At 43.2% G+C, this 23,028-nt stretch overlaps 10 protein-coding genes across 10 annotated transcripts; 3 read left to right on the forward strand and 7 right to left on the reverse strand.

Annotated features, from left to right (window-relative positions):
* Nucleotides 1-861: 861 nt before the first annotated feature.
* Nucleotides 862-1,056, forward strand: EAF02_000183 (uncharacterized protein; the record flags this gene model as incomplete). The annotated part of the gene is made up of 1 exon (XM_038896231.1): nt 862-1,056. The coding sequence occupies one exon, from the start codon at nt 862-864 to the stop codon at nt 1,054-1,056; it is 195 nt and encodes a 64-aa protein (XP_038763090.1).
* Nucleotides 1,057-1,472: 416 nt separating this feature from the next.
* Nucleotides 1,473-3,318, reverse strand: EAF02_000184 (uncharacterized protein). The gene is made up of 2 exons (XM_038896232.1): nt 3,025-3,318; nt 1,473-2,946 (listed from the first exon to the last, which is right to left on the reverse strand). The coding sequence occupies exons 1-2, from the start codon at nt 3,198-3,200 to the stop codon at nt 2,217-2,219; spliced, it is 906 nt and encodes a 301-aa protein (XP_038763091.1). The 5' UTR covers nt 3,201-3,318; the 3' UTR covers nt 1,473-2,216.
* Nucleotides 3,319-3,665: 347 nt separating this feature from the next.
* EAF02_000185 (uncharacterized protein) lies at nt 3,666-5,104 on the reverse strand (the record flags this gene model as incomplete). The annotated part of the gene is made up of 3 exons (XM_038896233.1): nt 3,666-4,043; nt 4,103-4,476; nt 4,558-5,104. The coding sequence occupies 3 exons, from the start codon at nt 5,102-5,104 to the stop codon at nt 3,666-3,668; spliced, it is 1,299 nt and encodes a 432-aa protein (XP_038763092.1).
* A 1,977-nt stretch (nt 5,105-7,081) lies between these two features.
* EAF02_000186 (uncharacterized protein) lies at nt 7,082-8,414 on the reverse strand (the record flags this gene model as incomplete). Its single annotated transcript, XM_038896234.1, has 3 exons — nt 7,082-8,056; nt 8,108-8,248; nt 8,341-8,414. The coding sequence occupies 3 exons, from the start codon at nt 8,412-8,414 to the stop codon at nt 7,225-7,227; spliced, it is 1,047 nt and encodes a 348-aa protein (XP_038763093.1). The 3' UTR covers nt 7,082-7,224.
* A 533-nt stretch (nt 8,415-8,947) lies between these two features.
* On the reverse strand, nt 8,948-10,096 carry EAF02_000187 (uncharacterized protein; the record flags this gene model as incomplete). The annotated part of the gene is made up of 1 exon (XM_038896235.1): nt 8,948-10,096. One exon carries the CDS (start codon nt 10,094-10,096, stop codon nt 8,948-8,950), a length of 1,149 nt encoding a protein of 382 aa, XP_038763094.1.
* A 313-nt stretch (nt 10,097-10,409) lies between these two features.
* EAF02_000188 (uncharacterized protein) lies at nt 10,410-11,756 on the reverse strand (the record flags this gene model as incomplete). Its single annotated transcript, XM_038896236.1, has 1 exon — nt 10,410-11,756. The coding sequence occupies one exon, from the start codon at nt 11,754-11,756 to the stop codon at nt 10,410-10,412; it is 1,347 nt and encodes a 448-aa protein (XP_038763095.1).
* A 663-nt stretch (nt 11,757-12,419) lies between these two features.
* EAF02_000189 (uncharacterized protein) lies at nt 12,420-13,088 on the forward strand (the record flags this gene model as incomplete). The annotated part of the gene is made up of 3 exons (XM_038896237.1): nt 12,420-12,557; nt 12,640-12,775; nt 12,832-13,088. 3 exons carry the CDS (start codon nt 12,420-12,422, stop codon nt 13,086-13,088), a joined length of 531 nt encoding a protein of 176 aa, XP_038763096.1.
* A 146-nt stretch (nt 13,089-13,234) lies between these two features.
* EAF02_000190 (uncharacterized protein) lies at nt 13,235-17,136 on the reverse strand. Its single transcript, XM_038896238.1, has 9 exons — nt 16,699-17,136; nt 16,312-16,602; nt 16,178-16,258; nt 16,023-16,118; nt 15,624-15,970; nt 15,201-15,576; nt 14,289-15,144; nt 14,113-14,234; nt 13,235-14,065 (listed from the first exon to the last, which is right to left on the reverse strand). The coding sequence occupies exons 1-9, from the start codon at nt 16,828-16,830 to the stop codon at nt 13,343-13,345; spliced, it is 3,024 nt and encodes a 1,007-aa protein (XP_038763097.1). The 5' UTR covers nt 16,831-17,136; the 3' UTR covers nt 13,235-13,342.
* Nucleotides 17,137-17,547: 411 nt separating this feature from the next.
* EAF02_000191 (uncharacterized protein) lies at nt 17,548-18,129 on the reverse strand (the record flags this gene model as incomplete). The annotated part of the gene is made up of 4 exons (XM_038896239.1): nt 17,548-17,598; nt 17,654-17,681; nt 17,884-17,991; nt 18,068-18,129. 4 exons carry the CDS (start codon nt 18,127-18,129, stop codon nt 17,548-17,550), a joined length of 249 nt encoding a protein of 82 aa, XP_038763098.1.
* A 1,467-nt stretch (nt 18,130-19,596) lies between these two features.
* On the forward strand, nt 19,597-22,827 carry EAF02_000192 (uncharacterized protein). Its single transcript, XM_038896240.1, has 4 exons — nt 19,597-20,367; nt 20,708-21,289; nt 21,352-21,670; nt 21,722-22,827. The coding sequence occupies exons 2-4, from the start codon at nt 20,892-20,894 to the stop codon at nt 22,139-22,141; spliced, it is 1,137 nt and encodes a 378-aa protein (XP_038763099.1). The 5' UTR covers nt 19,597-20,367; nt 20,708-20,891; the 3' UTR covers nt 22,142-22,827.
* The last annotated feature ends 201 nt before the right edge of the window (nt 22,828-23,028 follow it).

Genomic DNA, 23,028 nt, shown 5'->3' on the forward strand with positions numbered 1-23,028 from the left:
CACTCGGGACCGCCTCAGGGTTTCGTCACTCGGCGATCCGAAGAAGGATGCGAGCGTACTGAGAATGGGTGCTGGCATTCAGGGTGGTCGCCTATGATGCGGCCACCTTCTCCATTTCACTGCATATGTCATTCCTTTCACAGCAGCAAGGAAGAAATTTTCGTTATCAACACGAGGATGCTTTTTTTCAAGCACTTGCTTCAATTGCTTTAAGAAAACTTGGCTCGGCTTATTACATGAACTTTCCAGCCAAATCCGGGCGGTTTTTTCATCTGGAAAGCTCTACTTGATACCTCAGCTCGAAAATTACAGGCAGTTTTCGCCCAAGCCAACCCGGTCATCAAAATTTCCTGGGCCTTACAGGCCCCCACCCTGAAAGCTTGACCATCTGCGGGGGTAAGCTCCCCTTTGCAAGCAAATTGCCAGTGCTCGTGCGCGGCGGCTCAAAAGATTAGCAAATCTAAGGTGTCATGGCTGTCCGACTCCACTTCCAGCCTCACCGTTCGTTGGAAGGATCAAAGACGCAGAAATTTTAGGGGAATCCCAGCCTTGCGTGCAAGGCCATCCATCAATACTCTAGTGACGTTTGGGTTCGAAGGATTCGAAGCTTTGGTTGGAAATGGAAGCGAAATGCGTTCTAGATTAGAGCCAAGAAGTTTCTAGAGCCTGATCTTCGAGGGTATTTGACTCGGGTTTCTTCCCGGAGGATCTGTCTCGCCAGTTCCGAACCGTCTGATATTGATTGTGGACTCGTTTGGTAGGCAGCAGATGCGAAACCATTGTACAAACTGTATTCTGGAACATTAGTATGCTTCAGAACCTTATTCAACCGCGAAAGTGGATGTTTTTCAGACAATCATCATGGGTTTTGACAGGCGCGAGATTACTACATGCGAGCGTCTTGTTGGTACAGGGCTCTACTGCTGGCCATGTTTGGTACGCATGTCGATATTCCAGATTACAGATGCTGCGAGTGCGCTCTATGAGACATGCTCTATCAAAGCAGCACCAAAAGGTCCCTTGATCCAGATAACAGTACTGCCTGAAGCGCATTGATCAAAATCCGGTATCGAGCGCATCGAATACCTGGAAATGGACCTGCAAACACGCGGGCCTAAAAATGGGTGCTTGTAAGGAGAATTTAGATCTGCGTCCACCGACACGCAAATACCATCCACATTCATTACGACATATAACTCTCATTTCAATATCCGTCTATCTGATACTAAAAAAAGAACATGAAATCATGCTGCCTTTACTCTGGCAGAAAGCGTGGAAATCACGATATTGCACTACATACGTCGCTGATTTATGACCTTGGCTCTCACATCGAGCCTGCAAGTGCGAGTCGCGTATGCGCATCTGTGCTGGCGACGGTGATTAATGAGATCTCAAGAGTCCACGTCCGCCCAACTGCTGAGTAGATAGTCGCGTGCAAAATAATGCAAGATTACATGCAAACCTGGAAGCAAATGTATCTGCGATCGTTGCAAGTCTCAGTATAATTTCACACACACTGCACAATCAAAATCATCCTCAGCATATTTCACATCCATCCCTCAACATCAACTTGAAATGCCCACCCACATGGGCATTCATTCAATACCATACAGTATAGGTAGGCACGTGCCCAATAAGTCACCACCCCAAAAATTCCCTCCTCGCTACCTATATAATATCAAATTATTGCTTCAATCTTCAAGCACCCCCACGTCTCGTATGGCGCAGCAGGTAGGGTTCGTCATTCTCGAAGAATGATGTCCGCCTCTCTACCTCGCACTGGCAGGGCTTCGTCAGTGACAACGTATATAATACCTACCTCAACGCAAGTTCTGGTAACGTAGAAAACGATTTGGCTCATTGGGATTCTAGGCGTCCGGGCCTAGAGTTTTGCCCTTTTGCTGGTTGCTTTGGAGGGTCTTTTGGGTGACTTTTTTCTGTGGGGCCGGTCGGTGATGATGAGATTGGGTAGTGAATCTCTCAGAGTTTTTCAATTTTTTGAAACTTTTTTGGCGAAGACAGTAAAGCAAGGAAGCAAAAGTATAGTGCAATTGTTTATATTCATAATTCAGTCCTGATAAATGAGATATCCATCCTCTATCTGTCATTGCTCTTCAATACCGCCAATAACTCCCTATCAATCATGCAAAAAATTCCTCAATCCTCAACTCCCACTCCGCAAAACTCCCTCAACCAGGATCCCCTCTCCCCCACACCTAAAACTTCCCCAGATGATTCACACACCTATTCCCCCTACTCCTCTCCAACTGACACGCCACCCCCGTACTAACCGTATAATCCGTCCCCGTCAACGGATCAACAATCGTATGGGTCCCCAACGCGCCCCTCACCGCCTTCGTATACGCTCTGAACAGATCCGCCGCAAACTGCGTCTCCTCCTCCACGTACTTCTCCAGATGAAACAGCGCGCGTCCATAACACGTGCTTGATTTAGTAATCGAGCACGCATACGGTTTTACACAGGCAGCGACAGCCAGCTTGCGCGCCTCGTGGGAAGGGGGGAGCGAAATGGCGAGTTGCATGTGAAAACGATCGGGGAATTCGCCGCGGGCGGAACACCAGCGGAGGAAATTTCGGAAGCGGATGATGATGGGGGAGAGACCGGTGATGGAAAATTGATGGCAGGATTTGAAGAAGAGGAGGTAGAGAGTGAGTTTTTCCTGGGAGTCGATGACGGTGTGGGGGAATGTAAAGGTATCTGTGGAGAGAAATTGAATCACGAGTTCGAATTCCGCGATGGATGTTTCGGGGAGGTGGAGTTCTTGAGATTGAGATGCGGATTCTCTGAGAGCGGCATTGAAAGCGAGGTGGAAGAATGGGGATCGTGTACAGAGGAGGTTTTTGGGTAGAATGAGAGTTTGTTTAGAGCCATTCATAGAGTTGACCACGATCTTGACGGTGGGTTCAGTGGGGAGGTTGATTTTGCTGGGAAAGATTTGTTAGTTCGAGTGACTGTGAGTCTCTGGGGGAAATATGTAGTTCATGTGTGTTGATGATATTTACCTCAAGAATTGATCTGCTGGAATCTCCCTGCAAGCTTGTTCTTCTGGATTGGTTGATCTTCTGCTGCGGGTTTCCCAGGGTTCATTTTCATTTTCGTCGCTATACTCATCATTGGAGGTTTGATAATCATCATCATCATCCTCGAAATGAAAGACCTCGTTGTCCATAATGCCCATTTGTTCTTGATATGATACGAGACTCTTGGGGAAATTCTGTGATGTTTGTTTGGAATTAGTTGAATAGAAGTTGATTCCAAAATTCTAAAAAAAAATTGTTTGAAATAGTTTCGAAACAGGTGGCCAACAAGGTATATTGGTGTTTCTGTTTTGAGATGGAATTTCAATATGAGAGAGCAAGTTTTTATAAGGTTACATTTCACGCTAATTGTAGGTGGCAGTATTAAAAAATAATTTGGCCAACAAGGTCCTTTTCATTTTTAATTCAGTGTCGTACGAGAATTCTACCTGATCCGTCTCGTTTCATATGTGATATGCCACATGATTTTTCCCTCCAGTTTTCCACGTCCTAATATCAAATTCTTCCGTGGTTTCCTTGTTTCATTGTAAGTCAGAGAGCTCAAAGTATGGTAAAGTAATAAAAAAGCCACTACTACCATTCCTGCGCATCACTCTTTTGTTCGCTCAATAAGAGAATTTCTTGCCATCAAGAAGATCATACGATTCGGCGAAAATGCAAGGTGTACGTTTGTCTGCCACTTCTCGATACACACGCATGAGATCTGCCGCGAACCCATCTAATGAGTCAAGCTCTCTTTGAAAACGGAATTCCTGAGCTTTCCCATGAGTAGGATTGGCAGACTGAAGGTAGGCTTGGATACATGAGCGAGCAAACAGCATACGAAGTTTTTGTCCGTTTGGAAAATTGACAACTTTATGAATGTGTCCTGCCTGAAGATAAAGTCGATCTATCATAAGAAGCTGTTTGATATCATCCAAGATCATATCTGAGATATCAAGACTAAGTTTCTCTGCCAACTCGTAAAATTCGATAAGATTTGTCTATGTAAAATGAGAGATTAGCATTGCTTTATCCTACATAGAGGGTTATTATGACCTACAACTTGTTGTGACCCAGAACTAAAACCAGCAATATCCGGGCGGACAAAAGTACCAGTGTAGAGATATTGCACAACAAAATCAAATGCTAAGATTGAGCATTCGATTTTGAGAGTTTCTCGTGTGATTTGACCCAAAGTTTCAACTGTGATGGCAGTCTGGAAGTATGGCGAGGCCTGAATAAGTAATGCTTTAGGTATGAGATAGCTTTTGACCCCCAAGTGAATACCCGCGGTGACGAGAACTTCAGGACCGCGAAACAAGTCGAGTCTATTTGTGAACTCATTGGCGGGCAGTTGAGCAGCAATATTATGAGTAGTCTTGGCGCGTTTCTGGGGTGGTGCATTGACTGTATCGCTCTGAATTTGATGTGAGGCTAGGGGATGTTAGTTTTTGAATTCTCAGGGCGTTTTCAAAGTTCATCTCTGTCATTGAACGTTTCTGGGGTCAGATTTACCATTAGTAAACAGAGTTTCGGAAGGTTGCACTTCTTGAATGCTAGGAGTATTGCTGACTGCTCTAGATGTGAAAGATTCGAAGTTGGGACCGACTGTGCTAGAGCCAAATAAGTTAGACCTCGCCGACGTAGCAGGTACTGATCTGGCAGGAGACATGAATGTTGAAGTATTTATTGCACGGGGCGCTAATGTTGCTAGAGGACTTCGATTAGTGGCTGAGCTGTTAGCACTCAATTGGTTGACAGTTGAGGCAGCATTTTCTTGACTGTTGTTTTTTGCTGAATTGTATTCGGTGGAAGAACCCAACATCTTGGATGCAGAGTCGTTGAAAGTTGCCCTTTTCTCACTCAATTTAGTTGGGAAATTAGGGATTAAATCAGATTGAACACTGTTTGAACCTAAAAGAATCGTTGAATCTGATGGCTCAGGCTGGTTGTCGCATACATCTGGTGCAAGCTTGTTGCACACCTCAGCTGTATTTAAAAGACCACTTGGAGTGGGAAGAATTGAACTAGTACCAAAGACCGGATGATTCAAGTCATCCATTGTATAGACGATTCTCCAGAGAAAAACTTAAAACTTGAACTTTAATGTTGAGAGAATTAGTGAAACCTCCCAAGTTCACCTTCTTCTTTATTTGAATGCAGGACTCTTAGCGCGATTTGTTAAAAGAGGAAGCGACGACCTCGACACACTTAACGCAACACTTAAACCGTTTGAACATGAATTTGAAATAATTCTGATTACTAGAACCCTCGGAAGATACAACGTCTCACTCGGTATATAAATTCTGGTGGTAAAAGTTGCTGCACTTATGTGTTGTGAATAAATTAGGAATCATCGAATGCGTTTGGTCATTTCATGCTATAAGTAGCAAACGGAAGAACTGCAACATACTGATAGTCAGATAAGGCGAGAACGAGACAAGATACTCGGAGATCTTGATGTTCGTCCTTCTGCCTCGTCTTATTGACCAGAAACGAGATATACACATGGTAGTCTTCATGTGCATTAATACCATTACCTCTGCTGCGATGTTACAATGTTACGGAAAGAGGCAAAAGACGTTCAAATAGAACGCACCACTTGAACATAAGGAAACAAAGTATTTTTCACCAGTTTCTTGGTGCTGCGGCTAGAGCGATAGATGTGAGAAGAAGTTTGAATCTGTGATTGCTCAGCATCGTCGATTAATACTTCCTGCCATGATTGATTGCTTGACTACCGACTGTATATGAGTATACTAGGCTAATATTTGACCATTTATACATGATGGCTGAACACTTACAATGTAAAAAAAGCTATGCATATGAAGAGCCCAGCAAGGGCATCGCTTTTTTATATGAATGATGAAATGTTCAGACCGTGACTAGTGATAGAATTCGGCCAATTGTAGGGTTGGAGCAAATTATACATTGAGCTTAAGAGAGAGGTCTTAAGATCCGTTGTTCTTTCATGCTTCGTAGCGGACATTTGCAATATGTCTGGAAATATCTAAACACAACCGTTCGATCACTCGTTGGTTCTGGTTGATTGAGAACAAGATTAAAATCAATAGTCTCTGCTAGATGGGAATATAGAGATATCACGGTCTGAAAGAAAAGAACTGATTTCGAAGGATTGTATTGTAATTATCAACTAATCAAAGTGTGCATACTATTCACCAATGCCCCCTCCCGATATATTGAGATAGATAGCCGAATGTTCCGAAAACGTTGAGGTTTGAATACTTCGAGTCTTCAATCCTAAACTCATAATAATCTAAGGAAACTCCCACATCCAATAAGCCTTCCATGGGTCGGATTCGTATACACACAGGTCTGCCACATTCCTATTCAAAAAGGGCTTCATTCTCTTTTCTGTTAAGGGATCCTGATAGCATTGCAGTGCGAAACGATCCATGGAAAATCCACTGATCATTGTGTCACCCAATGCTTTCACCACCTCGATCGCTAGCCCGTCGATGGTATCAAATGCCGTCTTTACATCTAACCAACCAGAATTAGAAAATATTGGAAACGGTGTGAAGGATAGAAAAAACAAAGATTTCAAACCATTCTGATACGTCAACTTTTACAATTGAACAGCCAGAATCTTCTGGTCAGCATGACGAACGTCTTAGTACGGGCTAGACAGCCACAATATATAACACAGCTGGCCACTTTGTTGCGTACCTCCTATTTAGCGTCATTGTTTCCGTTGAGGTTGACCTTTTCGTTGATTTCAATACGAACAGTAGTACCATAATGGATCCACTGTAGACAAGTTTAGCACCTGTAGCGTCGCATTGTCACAGATGAATTTTGAAACCATACCCTTTCCTCAGTAGAGTTCTCTGAAATGTCGACAAAAACTCTGGTGGATGGCCCATTGGCAGCCCTGCTAACAACATCAACAACTTTGAAGTAAACTAAGCATCTATCCTGGAAGATGTCCAGTAGATCCCAAAAATAAGATGCCATCACAAAAGACTCATTGCATATAATCAACTCACAGCTCTTCTCCAAGGTTGAAGTCCCATGTAAAATCAACGTGTAATAAAATGCAACTAAGCCACAACGAATGATGGAAATACTAGGTAAGATCCATGGACATCTCAAACTCTATCCTCAGAACACCACCAACGCCGCTCAAAGAACCACCCTTACAATCAAACAACGCAATGCTCAAGCATCACTCAACTTCACCTTCTTCACAAACTGACCAACCTTATACACACTCCCCGTATCAAATCTCAATTCCGTCAACGGACACCACATCGTCGACCTCGAATACCCATCACTATCCACTTTACCCATCGAAAGACTACTCAATGATCCACCGACTAACCTCAGAACATCCAATTCAAGACCTTCAATTTCCTCAAATAACTTCTTAAACTCCTTTGCCTTTGTCGCATCTGTATCGGAGCATAGTAAGTGCTTTACATAGGGCTTGAGCAAAAAGCTCGCCAGGAGCTCTCGGATTCGTCCCTCAATGGGATATGCAAATGCATCTTTCAGTATTTCCTTAAACGCGGAGCTTATAATAGATGACTTCTCCTCCTCATCCTCATCCTCGTCCTCTTCATCACATTCTTCTCCCGATGCAGTGGCAAGTTCAACTGTGAGGTTTCTTTCTACATTCGAGTGAGAGCCCTTGAGTTCTAACGCCTTTGCAATCTTGAAAAATTGAATGTACAATCGGATTGCTTCAAAAGGTTTGGGCTCCGCGAGGTGGATGACGATATTGCCAGTATACATCCACTGGAGTGCCATATCGAAAGTCTCGACATCCCACTGGTTTAACTCCAAGATCGCGTTATGGTTGCTTTGACCATTGACATCGTCGGAATCTCTGTCATCTTTACTTCGAAACAACCTGAGTTTCTCCTCACAGATTTTCGAATAATAGGACAGAACGGTGCAAGACACCACTCGTTTTTCATTGCCCGTCTCGCCTTTGGAAGGCTCTAAAATGACCTCGACCATATCTCCGCCATGGAAAAGCGCGCATCGTCTGCACAGAATTAGCAAGATAATGCTAGGATAGAAACTGGGTTCAACTTACTTATAGAATTCACAAGCTGGGACTTCAAATGGCGCCTTGCAAACATCGCTGGAGTTTGCATCTGTGATCATGATGCCACTGTTTGAGGAGGCTTTGCTCATGAGATTTCGAGACAAACAATGGGAATAACAGATGGCTGAGCTTGATGTGCTTTGAGGTCAAGTTAGTCATTGGCCATCTAACCCCACGTCTCTCAAATGAAAGATGTGGTGGGAACACGATGAATTGCATACGTACTAATCTTTGTAATTCTATTGTATCGACAGGAATTGATCTGAAGGTTGGATCTTGTTGTTGCGTGTGACATTGGGAAGAAAGAAAAGAATGGACTGGCGGTTGTATGTGACAAAATTTTCGGCAATAGAATGCTGTGATTTTCAATATTCAATCTTTGATATGGATCGATGGATCGATAGTTCGGATGAGTCCAGAAAAAAACAGATCGTGAACTAGGTATCACAGAAGATGATAGCCCTGAGAAAGCGCAAACATCTTTACAAGACCTAGCCAGGCGCTCTTTTCATGAATTTCTCACTGTACCATGGTATGTCATAACTTAGATCACCACCCTGGGCGATACAAATAGGAAAGTTTTAGAACTAACACTATCAATCAGACATGCATTCGAAGATTCACGTGGTATGAGTTATGCCTGAAGTTCAACCCAATTTGTAAGAAGGGAAATTCCATTCCGGGACTCTATCAAAAAGGCTCGCGCCCAATATCTATTATAGCGAGGCTCTGTCATAAGAGATGTCAAAACCCAACTGATCAAATTCCACGTAGCTGAAAGTTCCGTCGTATTCACCGTGCTGAACTGAGTATCCAAAATGACATAACTCAAGCCAGCGAATGTTCGATGAGCTTCTTATAACCGCTCACAGCCTCCTCAAGATCAGAGATCTTCAAATGCTCGTGATCAGAATGAGCGACCAAGATATCTCCCGGCCCATACAGATACCTCTTATGATCTCCTTCCAAATTTGGAACATCAGTACCATAGTTGACTGTGATAGTTTCAAAGCCTTCAACATCACTATCGCAATGTACTGGTCCATAGCCCTGAGTGAATTCAACATCCAAATCTTGCCCCGTCTTTTCTATCACATCCAGAACCAATTCTCTTAATTCCTCTGGCGTACCAGCAGCAATTCTAATAGCAATTTTGGCCATCGCGTCTTCCGCAATAACATTTGCCGCGACACCTCCATCAACTCTTCCGATATTGAGCGTGGTATTTCCATACTTCTCGCTCCACGGTAAATCCATTCTTCCTAACTCATACAATGCAGGTATCAACATCGCATTCGCATTTCTTCCCAACGAAGGATATCCCGAATGGCCAGCCTTGCCTTTCGCGGTAATACGTAAACTCATTATCCCCTTGTGTCCAGCCGCCAATTTCAGTTCGGTAGGTTCGCCAAATATGACAGTTTTCCAAGAAAGACCCAGATTGTTGGCCTCTTTCATACCAGCCCCCAACGTTTCCTCGCCCACCACATATAAAAGCGCAACATCCCCTTCGTGAATCTTGCCGGCCGCAATAAGGTCTTGGTACGCAGTAATTTGCGCTGCAACACTAGCCTTCGCATCTACACTTCCTCTGCCCCATATTTCATCGCCTCTTCTTTCGTATGGCCAAAAAGGTGGCACAGTATCGATATGCGAAGTTACCAATGTTCTTGTTTGTCTTTTATCTCCAATATATGCTAGCACATTCTGACGCTTCTTCCCCGACGACGATGATGATTCGACCAATTCGACGTCTTGTATCTCCACGGTAAGATTTTGTTCCTTTAAATAAGAAATCAGGAATGCGCCAACATCATGTTCATTTCCTGTAATAGATCCAATCTCAACAAGGGATTTGTGAAGTTCGAGGAGGCTCAATGAGCCCGAGGACGATTCATCGATAATTGGAGTCTGCGAATCAAATGAATGAGCTGCGTTTACCAGTAGAAGGAGCAGGGAAAATTTGAGAAGTCTCATATTGAATGTGGTTGTGTTTTAAAGAGGTTGAAAGAGCTACGGTAAAGAGCTCAAAGCTCATAGCTTCGGCGAATGACGTTACGCGATCAAAAGCTCGGGTGTTTTGCCGATAAAACGCCGCGCGATGGAGTTTCAGGGGATTTGCCAAAGACAAAAAGTTCCGAAGATAAGCTTGAAGATAGCTACACGTCTACAGCGAGCATGATACATTCAAGCCACTCTCTACTTGATACATTTATCAAAGATAAGAACTTAGGTGGTATCATTATAAAAGTACTACAGAAACACCCAGCCAAGAATTACAACGCCGTTATTAGGCCGCTATCTTAACACCCTCAAAAGCATCTATTAGACTTTTCGGCGGACCTTCATCCATTGCCATCTTTTCTCCAAATTGGGGGCTATCTTCCCTTACTGTGAAACTGTATCCATGCACCCAATATGTCCTAGAGGGAACTAATGCAGCTTTCCTTAGCTCTTCTATGTTCTTCTTGGCATCCACACTGATACACAATGCGGAGTCGAGTTCCTTGATGCCAGGTTCTTTCAATACTGCTAGAGCAGCAAGACCTAGATACGAGTGATAGATATCTGGTGGATCTCCTGGCGTTTTCCCAAAACCACCAATCATATGTTGCGTTTTCTCAAACAGGAATCGTCGAGATCCATCTTTGTTGATAACGTCGGAACGACCTAGCATGCTTAAAGAACCTCCAACCCAAAAACAATAACAAGTATCAACCCGCTTGTTGCACCGCCCATTGAAGCCGACGAATGTAGAATCGACATCCGGTACAAAGTGATGGTCCGATGTCGCTTCATTATGGTCATCTTCATCTTCTTCCTCTTCATCATTATACGAAGTCTGCCTCAATGCCAGCCATCTGATAGTTTCCGGCAAGTTTGTAAGACCTGGCAAAGTGGGGTTTGGATTTGATGATTCGGTAGAGTTCGAAGAGGCGTGTTTTGGCAATCGATCGAGAAGGGACAAGGTCGCAATAGCACAATAGGTATACCCAGCGTGCGCCTCATGCTGCGCACTTTCTGAAATCCCTCCGTCGTATGTCTGCCCAGCTCTTAAATGTCCCACCAATCTCTCTACGTCGATATCATCCTCTCCCCTCTCCTCGTGCGCATCTCCAGTCAACATCCATCGAAGCGCCGTAGCCACATAGCAATACCTCATATCTGTCCCACCTTGTATCTTCCCATCTTCCGTGATGAATTCCCCAAAACTTCCATCGTCCCTCTGCAATCGTTTGAGCCATCGCAAACACTCTTTCCTTTTCACATCCTTCAATCCCCCCACAAAACCTAAACTCAAGACCGCAAAAAACGTCGCAGGTAAATTCGCAGGATCAATATCTCGTTTCCCATTCCCTACATCTGCATAATAAACGTCAGGAAACCTATGATTAGTAGAACCACAAAACCCTCCAAACGGATGTTGGCACTTCAGTATCCAAGCTCGTATAGCTCTGCGTTGCGACTCAGGAAATGTAGATGCGCCAACATTAAGTAAATCGAGCGCGGAAAGGATGAAGAAGCCAAGGGTCATGCGCGAGGAATCTGTACTGGTATATACAGTAGGCAATAGAGAATGCAGACATCTCTGCCAATACTTGATATGTTTCGCGACCTCCAATTTAGCTTCTGCCATTTTGACAATCTTGCTTGATGGCGGGCAGACAAGACAAGCTCAAGGTTGTCTACGAATCCCTCATCTGATACTTTCAGGGGTCACAGTTCAAGACATGGATGTAGCTCGGGAGATTCACATAGTGCGTCGTGATGACACAGGCCCCTTCCGGAGAACGATTCACCAATTTTTGGTGATTGCTGACCAAGCAAAAGTTGATTAAAAATATGCCAAGATTTTCAAACCCGAAAACCCTTTAGAAAACACTTTTATTTCCTTATTATACAGCAGCTATGTGCCTTCTTGGTTTAAGATGAAATAGATACAGTGAGGTAATTGTAAGCTTTTGAATAATCCTAAATAAATGTGAAACAAACATATTGATTGGTAGATTAATAGTTGAATTTTGAAATACTGTACGATCTTGATATGTATATAATTCCATTCAGCTTGAGCTTCCCTAAAACCTTATAAACACTTATTTATAGGCATTACCCCTGCTTCGGAATCGGATAAATCACAACGCCTAAATAAAGCTTTCAGGGTAGCATCTAGCCTTGTACTCGTAGCTCTAATGAATAGATAGGTATGATCTTTCGACCAAAAATATCCAGCTCATCCAAAGTCACTCTTTCTACCTCGTCCCCCTTTCCATTCATCTCTATACAGCAACATATTTTCAACATGGGGATCATTTCCGGCGCAACAATCATTACCTCTCTCTCCCTCTTCCACATCACTCTCGCATTCTTTTTCATCACCAATCCGGCGACGGTTGCCGAGCAGTCGCTGGTCTTCATCCTGGGTGAATCGATGGGATTGGTCAGTTTTTCTCAGTTCCGACATCTGCGATGCCAGATGTATATCTGGATATCTCATATATACTAACCTATCTATGCAACAGCCCTACGAACGCTCCTTCGACCGCCAATCCGCACCAATATCCTTTCTCGGAATAGTTTTCCTCTTCCTCGGTATCACAGATCTAGTAGCTATATCCATGCCGGAAGAAGTATCCCAATACCACTGGGGAACCCAAGGTTGTTCATCCCCTCCTTCATCCATGCCAAATCCAGAACTAACATTCACTCCACAGCACCCATTCGATTTTCCTTCTCTGCGGCACTAGCACTGTATTCCTGGCTTTTCTCGTCTGCCTCCCCTATCTTTACATCTCGCAACTCCTATCATGCCGGTGGTTGGGGTGAGGGTCTTAAGAATCGCATTGTTTTTGCATGGGGATTTATTGAAATGATGGCTTGGTTCTGGGTTTTTGTTACTTTGAGAGAGGAGAGACAGCAGCTTGCTCTCAAACAAGCGCAAAAGAAGGCTGCGGAGGAAGATATGATGTGATGAATTTGATATGTCATCTGAGGGTAAAATATTTCTATGAATATATTTTAGTAGGTTAAACATAATATAACATGGATATGAACATCTATTTGAGGGAATATTTGAAAGATGCATGAATACTACATGAGAAAAGAGAGGGTTGTGGGAGGATGAGTTATTATGATGCTTCTCTATATCTCACCTAAGCGATATTTTACTGCACATTGGAGCCCATAGCATCTATTTGCATCTTCGCCCATTTTAAAACTTTCCCCTTATAACTTCAACAAACCCAGTCCAGTAACCGAATCTCTCCACCCCTCCACCATACCCCCAGCCCACTCTTCCATGAAATTCTCTCCCGCTAGACTTCTCAACTGCTCCCCTGAATCTCCTACTTCCATACTTTCCAACACCCGATCGATCCACCCACTTTCATCCATTCCACTCTTAATCTCCTTCGACTTCTCAGCTACTGCTTCCATTATCGATTTTGCGCTTTCCACCAAAGTCTTACTCTGTTCTGCCTGAAGCTTATGAGCCTTAACATCTTTAAGCGCGAGAAATTTCGTAGCACCAATGATCACAGATGCAAGATCATAGGCTGTGTAAAGGGTATGAAGAGTATTCCATAGAGCTGGAGTTACATGTTTACCCTCTTTGATAAAAGACAGATGTTGTTCTAATTTTGCGCATAGAGATTTATTGGAGGTCTCGAGCGAGGATTGAAAATCTGCAGCTGATGATGCGGTAGGGTCGCAGGCTTTGGCTATGATGGAAGCGAGATTGCTGTATGCTTCAAGTGCAGAGGCTTCAGAGCGTGTTAAGAAGGATTCGTCTGGGCTAGTTTTGATCAACTCTGCTTGTTTTTGGAGTTCGGTGGATATTTGGAGAATGTTCTCTCTGAAGAGGGTAAAATTAATTGGCGTGGATGTGGCATCAGAGTTTATCGTGGAGATCAATTTCTCGACGAGTAAGTCTGCACGGCTTCGGTTGCTCTGGATAGGGTTAGTAGGGTACAGGCGGTATTATGAAACAAACTTACAGATGGACCAGGTGCAAACCGGGTAGCCTTTTCGAGTCCTGTTCCCAAAGTAGACTCATAATCAGGGAATGAAGTGTAGTCATTGGAATCCGAGAATTTATGCAACATCTCTGGGTTTTTAGCTAGTCGTATGTCAGAAATGTCTTGATTGTGTCAAATTAATAAGATAAACTCACGAAGAATGCTGAAAACATCCGAAGGCGCGGTCTGCTTCAAGAGCCGTGATATCTTTGTTGTCTCGACAGCAGAAGACACTGCCGATAATGTGTTGGTGATAATTTCAGAAAATTCTTGGAATTGGAAAATTGTGTTGTAGCTTCCATGCTCGAATGCTTTCCAGGTGTTATTCGAAACTTGGTGACGACAATTTCCGTACATCTTTCTTTGTTTTTTGAGGTGGTCTACAGGCTTGAGATTTTCAGAAGATCCATCTGGGGCAGAAGGAAATGGATGCGGGTGCAGGGATGAGATCCTATCCAGTATAATGTACCCTAGAGTATCAAGCTGTATCTGCTTCAAACTCAGGTGCAAGTATGCTTTCATAGCTTGTTGACCGCAGCCAAGAGAAGAATATATTCTGACTATAATGAGTGAGAAATCAGAGTTCGATTTAGACTGTGACCAGCCATATTCGAGACACACAGCTGCTTGTAAGGCGTACGCGATTCTTTTGCCTTTTAGAGATCCATCAGCATCACCGGAGTCTGAGAGAGCAAGTTTCATCAAGCACATTGCTGCTAATGTGCAGAAATCATCGGCAGGATGTCTGTCTGTAGGGAGAAGAGACTTAGAAATTTTCCCGTTGTCATTCATTGCAGATGTGTAAGCTGCAATAGAATCCTTGGAGATTTGCTCGAGGCAGACCTCACAGTATACCCCGCAAGGATTGGAGCAGTATGTGCAAGTGAATGATCGTTCACTAGTTTTATGTAGAGGGCTCGACCGACGCTCGTGTTCGGAGATACTACTCACTATGAGGTGAGTCAATTTGTGTAAGTTAACACATCTCGTCATATCGTTTGCATTCTCGAACTGTACCAGTGGTTTAGAAAATCATAAGCAGATTTGGGTTTCAGTGCGTATCTTACCTCGTTTTTAGTAACCGACAGGGCCGTGAATTGAGAGTCCAAATCCTCTTTTTTCGCCTTTTTACCGAAGTGAATTCCATTTCTGAGAATATTGAGCAATTTGTTCCGTTCCTCACTTTGTGATAGCTCTACGTAAGGTCTGAGATCGCTAAAAGCTGTGGTAGCATCGCCAAATTCTTGCAAATATTTGACGATTGCAGCCACTCTAGGGTACTTTTCAATATCTGATCCCGATGGCTCAGTAGCAAATGGCGTAGAAGAACTCTTAAAGGTAAACTCAAGCCATGCTAAAGATGCATTTCTTCTCCATGTTTTGTCAATTCCAGAATTGGGGTCCAGATGCGATGCAATTTCTGTCGAGACAGTATCAAGAGCACTGATTTTGTAAGTTCTTGTTCTATATATTGATGTCACAGTACTTACGAGGGGGTTTGCAAAGAAAGAGCAGAGTGTAGGTACGCTTGCCACACGGCCCAGTCGGCCATTCTAGCCTCGACGATCTGTCCGCGTTCATCCTTTGTGCGTGAACGTTTGAGAAGACCGCCAGTTGTCTCCAAAAGTTCTTGCCAGTGCTCAGATGTTTCCATAAGCTCTAATTTATTTCTCCATAATTCCCAATCGCCCTTGGCAACTATTGACTCGGGTCCAAGAGAAGGCTCGTTTAAATAATTCAATCGATCCTCCAATTTGCCATGTGCTGCAGTAATCCGTTGTAAAAGTAACAGCTCCTGCGGTGTATGTATCGCACGAGTCGGAAGAGGCTTTGACTTCTAAAATCACCGTGTTAATATCAGTAATTCTGAACGAGACATGAATACATACATCTGCTTGTATTGTAGCTGTAGCAAGCTTGCTAATCTGTCCATACGCCAATCGGCCCCATAGAGTTCTCTTTTCAATAGGAAGATCGCTTGAAATCTGGCAACGAGTAAGCAAAACGCTTCAGAAGATATTCCTCATCCGATAAAATTACTTACAGATCTAAGGAATAAAGAGGAGATATTCCAGAAAACGTATTGGTGTTTACCTGGGAATGTCTTTTCAAGACTACTCGCAATCTATCAAGCATTTGTTAGTATCCCATGATGAAATCAGTGAGAGCTTGAGATACCTGTTGAGCATGTTCCCAGTCGCGTTCCGACAAACAGGCCTTGAACGATTTCAACCCAGAATCTTCTTGTTTGGGATATGCTTTGACACTTTGCCATCGCAACTCACCAATCGTCCTTGCCCAGATTGATCCAGCTTCTGGAATGGCATTGACTAAAGCATCATCATAGAGATCTATATCCTCCTGATCCGTAATGACAACCTTCTTAGCAACCAAATCTTCCAGATGGAGGAGTACGGTATCCCTCTCCGCTTGAGTGGACGAACGCGATTTAATATAAATCTTGAATGCCTGGAAACTTGCTTAGCTATATTCGTGAGATGGAAGAATTCCTCAGTCACGTGAAAGAGAGATATTTAGTAGTGATATTTCACCATTCACACATACCTCTAAATGAGGTGTCCGCTTTTTGGCCAACCTCTTGTCAACTAACTTCAGCGCTTGCTTAAAATTGCCGGCTTCGACAGCATTCCAAATGGGGATATCTTGACGATCATTGAGTAACTTATCAGCCATCATTCAAATGTTACCAGGTACCTATGGATTGAGAGAGAGAGATGTGCCGGATGTGATAGATAGGTAGTTAATTAAAATATCTTTATCTTCAAATTCGTGAATTAGATATATGCAGGTGTTGTGGCTTGTCATCAGGATGCCGCACTGGAAACAATCAGAGTCTTCAACAAGTCAAATCAATATTGGTGAATATAATTTTTTTCAAGTTGCATCATTGGATTTGACTAGCGAGGAAAGAGAAGAACACCAAATTTGTTAGCTCTCTCTCCTATGCCATCCATAGTCTTATAAATTATATCGACACACGATGAAAACATGAATAAAAGTCCAAACAATGTAAGGATAATAAGTAGGAAGATATGCATCTAGTATGTCGTTTCATTATATATTTTGTGGTATTGAATGAAGATTCATGTGCTGCATTACATGTCTAGATAGTCAATGATTGGCGCAAGTCTTGACACCCTGAAAGAGATGGATATCAGTTGTCGTACATAGGTATTCCGCATACATTGGATTGTATGCTTTGATGGGTTTCCTTTAATCAATGCAGAGACCATTATGAACACCAACGATTTGAGCAAGCTTTTTCCATTTTGTTGATCAGAATGTTACTTTGAGCTGTCGGATAAGGCCGCCCTTGTCAATAACTTTTATCTCTATTACCCTCCCTCCCCGCAAACTGACACATCACATTTCTATCATACACAATCCGTTTTCTCATGAAGAGAACCACCCCGCTTTCCTTTTGGCTTCCTTTCGTTGCTCGATCTAGAATCATATCAGTATGTGGTTAGCTAACCACAAGAGAAGGATTGATGCATACCCATTGCTTCTTGCAGTCTCGATATGCTCTGTAAATCATTAGTCCACAATCCTGATGTATGAAAGGTCCAAAAGCTGGAATAGCCGCCCCCTCAAGAGCCAATTTATAGTTTGCTGCTGTTCTTTGCTGTCTGCTGTTCATTGGACATTGGGTATCAAGGGTCCACATAAGGTTGATTTACTCTCCGGTACTTCTATCTTCTTCATCCTAAATTCTGGGGATAAGCTTACTGGAAATAGTCCGTACACATATCTCTATCACCTCCGTTTCGAGCCAAACATTTCAGACTTCTTGAAGCTGCTTCTTGACAGGGGTCAAAGTATTCTCCTGGGCGTTTGCTTTGCAGGGAAAAATCAGCATCTTGAACCCTTCGCCACAAGTTGAGTTGAGATGAATGAGACGGCACATGAATACCTTTCAAATTTTTGACTTGTCTCTTTATCCCATGGATTTTCTGTAGATTTGTCCGACGACATACTGCAGTCCTGCAATTGGTGTAGAATGAATATGATATGGAGATGTTGGTGTTGGTGGAATGTGAATCACTTCTTTGATCAAGTTAATCCGTTTGGTTTCATCTCGTACTTCGTAGACTCGTACTCGAGAAAGTCAAAGCTTCCTGAAGTTTCATCACCTGCCCCTTCTAGACATTCCTTGTAAATCCCGATGCCCGACGCCCGACTCCCGACTCCCGGTACCATTGCCGATACCAACTCCGATCAACCGAAACATCACATGCAAACCATCATCGTGTCTCGGGTTACTTCACATTTCCCACTCCCGTCACGTTCCATCAAAGCCACTTTCCATCCTTATCTAAGAGCAGGGATTTCTTATCAACCGAGCCAAGTCCAGATATCGGCACTTAGCGAGGTAGATGAAAATGACACTGCTCAGTTGGTCTCTCTTACTCAAATGTTTAAACTTACTTGAACTTAGACATCTCCTCTCCACCAATTCCTCCCGATTATTATCCAAGTATATTTTACAACCTTGCGATATTTTCATTTCACATTTATACAGACACCAACATAAATTATACTCTGCACATAGACTTACATGCGTACGCTGTAGCGTTTTCCAACACCGAAGCACACAATGCAACAACTGAAAGAAAAGTTCGCTATCAACTCATCACCACCCACATCACTGAGAATGGATACGAGCTTTATCAATCGTCAATCCAATGCGTCATATTGATAACTCCATTAATAGACTCAAACTTCCAGACATATCAACTCACGATGAACTGCCAAATTTACCGGGGATTCCCCTCACAGGACCACTTCCTCCACACAAATCATCCTCTTGTTGCCAATATTGTTATCGGGACCGTGCCAGTTTCTTGTTGAGGGAAAATGTCGATCACAAGACATTATCTCTTCTGGAGAGTCGAACGGTCGTGGGCAATTGCCAACAATAGGTTGTTGGCTGAAATGAGATTTCTTACTACTTTGGTAGTAGTATGTATATACCTACACGAACCTTGCTTCGATTAAGAAGCTCATCATATTCGTGTCTGGCATTCGTTACCATGAAAAATGACTTTTCAAATGAACAAACGATAAAGGTAGATATTATTTTTCCCGTCGCGAATTCTTCCACTGCAACTTTCCATTGCGACACTCAATTACGACCTTCAATGCGTCTCGTTTTCTCTGTTATATCACTGTCTCTTGTCTTTTGCCGGATGTTCCAGAACAAATATTATTGATTGATTTTTCTATTTCCGTTAACGGCTCAATGCATCAAGCGAAGCATGCCAAATATAGCCGATAGTACTAAGAAGTGTTTTGTGTTCCATTTTGGGTCATCATTTCCAGCTGGTCTGATCAACTCGTGATGCATTAGCCCTCCACACCTATCGATGACCCTCCACTTTTGATTCTACTTGTCTCCATAATTGGTTGCCGTCTTTTAACTTTGGTAATTTGTACTCCAACTGTACATTATCAACTGCTAAATCATACAATTGATGACGCTCGAGCATGGAACTGGCATACAATTCCCTTGCTTCTGTGGCTGGTTATAACACTGAGGCAGCTCACCGATTGGATGTTGTGGTCAGCGAAGGATTTGATTACCACGTTATCTTGTGCCCGTTTTTTATTCGTGTGGTTCCCGCTATCCATTTGCAGAAACAGTTTCCATGCAAATGTATCTCAGTTGCAGTACCCTGCATTCACTTTCACTTGGTGCAGCGCTATTATTGAATCGTCTCAGTAGAAGATATCAATTCTGCTGTTTGGGCTAGACCTACGCACGTCGATCGACCACTCCGGATATTAATCAACGATAAGGAGTATGCTGGAGTGACGATTTCACCCAAGATATCGTGAAACTATCTCCACATTCACCCCCAAGGTCATCTAAGGAGGAAAAACTCACTGCCAAAGAAGGTGTGGAGGAGCATAGTAAGGGCGGCCAGGATCGAAGCATCGAGGACGTGCAAAATTAACGAAGGGTTGATAGTGGTGTAAGATGATGGTTGGTTGACAATCGTGGCACCGATGGATTACCACACAAGACGTACATTGGGCTTCAACTTTAAGACTTTGAAAGTTGTTATAGATATAAAAGAGTTGTCCTTCTCGAGCCGACCTTTGCAATAACCTTTATAATAAACCATTCAAACATTCTTCCTTTGTGCTATCATACAATTATTAACTCGGTCAGCAACTCACTGAATAACTGCACCCCGGATAAATTTATCTGTTAGTATATCCACATTCCTTATTGTCGTTTCAATGCGCTGTCCATGATGCACGGGTGCGCTTTCTTGCATCGGCTCTCTCTCCTCATCTCTTAAGACTGCTGTCTCAAACTCAGCGGGCAAGTGATGGGTTTCGTTAAACCTCGAATACCATGGCATTGTTGAGCCTCGAGCTTCAGACGTGGTACTCGAGCTGGCAATGCATCAAACTCTGACAACTTCGTTGTGATCGCTTCCCCTGAATCATTTTGAGGTTGCCATTCAGTGGACGGTCATATGTTCCCTCAAGCACATCAAGTTCACATGCTGCCTTAGCATATCTTTTCTGACAGTCTATTTAGTTGTGAATATAAAACCACGGGCCCTGAATCATCTTGTCTACCACCACATCTTTCAAATCAAAAGTATTCACGTCACAATACCACACGATACTACTATATAAGTGCTTGAAAAATAATTTCAGCTACATTTAATTTAACAACCCATCTACATTTCTCCAATACCAAAACAGTCCACTACATCAAAATGGCCACTATCGACGTAAGCTATCAACCAGGAACTCCTGAGCCAAACTTGTTCCCTAAGGTAGCAAACTACACTTCCTCTAGAGCAACTCAAGACAGCCTCAAGCGATCCTTCGCCAAGTACCTAGCCTCAGAGCAGAGTGCACCAGCTGTCGGAAAGCTATTCAAACCTGAGACTCATCTTCAATATGAAGAGCCTAGCTATATCCATTCCATGGAAGAGATTGGATACTCTGCCACCTCTGGTGTTTCCCCCGTCGCTGTCTCTGAGCCCTTCCGCCTTTTTAGCGAAGAGGCTGTTAATGTTATGAGGGAAGAGATTTTCGCCAAGGAAGTCCAGGAGAAGTATAGCTATACCTCAGATATCGCACCCAAACAACTCCGTGGTTATGCCCCCGAGTAAGTTCTAACATAACCTCTTGATTTTGTTGATTACTCGACTAACATGTCTTTTTACGCAGTCACGGTAAATTCATCTACGAGGCTTGGAAACACCCCGAAACTCTCGCAATTATCTCTAAGATTGCTGGTGTGGATCTTGTCCCTGTCATGGACTATGAAATTGGCCATGTCAACTTGTCTGTCCCAGGAAAGAAGCGTAACCATGATAGCAGTGTTTTGATAAGCGAGGAGGATGAGAAGCCCATTGTCGGCTGGCACAGAGACAGTTATCCATTCGTTTGTGTTCTCATGATGAGTGATACAACAGGAATGGTGGGTGGCGAGACTGCTTTGAGAACTGGATTTGGCGATATCAAAAAAGTCCGCGGTCCATCAAAGGTAAGGCTGATCGCTTACACCCATTGAAGTATATCTACTAACGTTGCCTAGGGATGCGCTGTGGTTTTGCAAGGTCGCTACATTGATCACCAAGCACTGCAAGCATTTGGTGGACAAGAGAGAGTCACCATGGTTACCTCCTTCCGTCCACGATCCCCACGCGTCCGTGACGACACCGTTCTCACTACTGTCCGACCCATCTCCAATCTTTCCGATTTATATGGACAAACAGTCGAATATCAATTGGAAAATGCCGAAGCCCGCATCAGAATCATGCTCAAAGAACTTCGCGATTCCATGAAAGCCGGCGCTACCAATGCCAAAGCCATCAAATCCTTCCTCGATTTCGAAATCAGCCAACTAACCCACCTCAACGAAGAAATCGTCGACGAGTCACTTGTCAAGGTCGGAGAGTTGAGAGAGATCTGCGCCGAAGCTGCGAATCCAAACAAGAAAGCCAGAGCTGAATGAATGATGGGCGTGGCCAGCCAGACTTTAATGACTTGATACGAATTTCTTTTTTTATTCCCTCTTTAGCGCCGATCGTTTGAATGGAAATATTTCATCTGGATCTTGGAATGAAGTCGAAGGTAGCGTGCTGGATGCAGATCAGATAGGCTCTTTTAATCTGGAGCTTGCTCCATAGTCTTTGGCTTCGAATCTTAGGTTTCGTCCCTTTCTTGTTAGTACAATACAATAGCACTTATGAACTGTTGATGGCTTGCTTTTTGATTAGATTGTTAGTATTGTTGATATGATGATTTTGCATTGCATATACCGGGAAATCTTGGGCGGGGTTGTGAATCACTGGTGGGAAATTTTGAGAGATCAATAGGTATTGGATGACTCGATGGTTGGTTGGTTGGATAGGTGCCACGTAATATTGCTCATAGTTGAGAGAGCCAAGGCAATGCTGATATGAAATCTGTGGGGGCTTCTCTTCGATATAGTGAGATGAATGAGGGGACTTGTGTTTTTGATTGTCCTATATAATCGCGTGGGAAACACTAATTAGATCGAGTAGAGATTTCTGTGCTGCTGTGGATCCCGGGCATAGAGAACTACTTATTAGTTATTATTTGAGAAGATATAATATATTTAGATTTGTAGGACTTCTGGATCATCTATAAGAAGTCCTACCAATGACTTCGAATATATCTGGTTCTTATGTTGAGAACTTCGGATATCGGATTGTTTCGATGAATAGAATCGTGAGGTTAATTGATGAATGATTTCTATATGATAACTACCTAATGTGGGTAGATTTATATGTTATGTACTAACATGAAACATCAAGTTTCGAATTTTTCTCAATATAGGAAGGTGCAGCTATTTACAATTCACTTTGACATGAGATT

The sequence above is a fragment of the Botrytis sinoallii genome (assembly GCF_014898435.1).
Source record: "Botrytis sinoallii strain Bc 23 chromosome Unknown BSIN_001, whole genome shotgun sequence".
Lineage (NCBI taxonomy): Eukaryota > Fungi > Ascomycota > Leotiomycetes > Helotiales > Sclerotiniaceae > Botrytis > Botrytis sinoallii.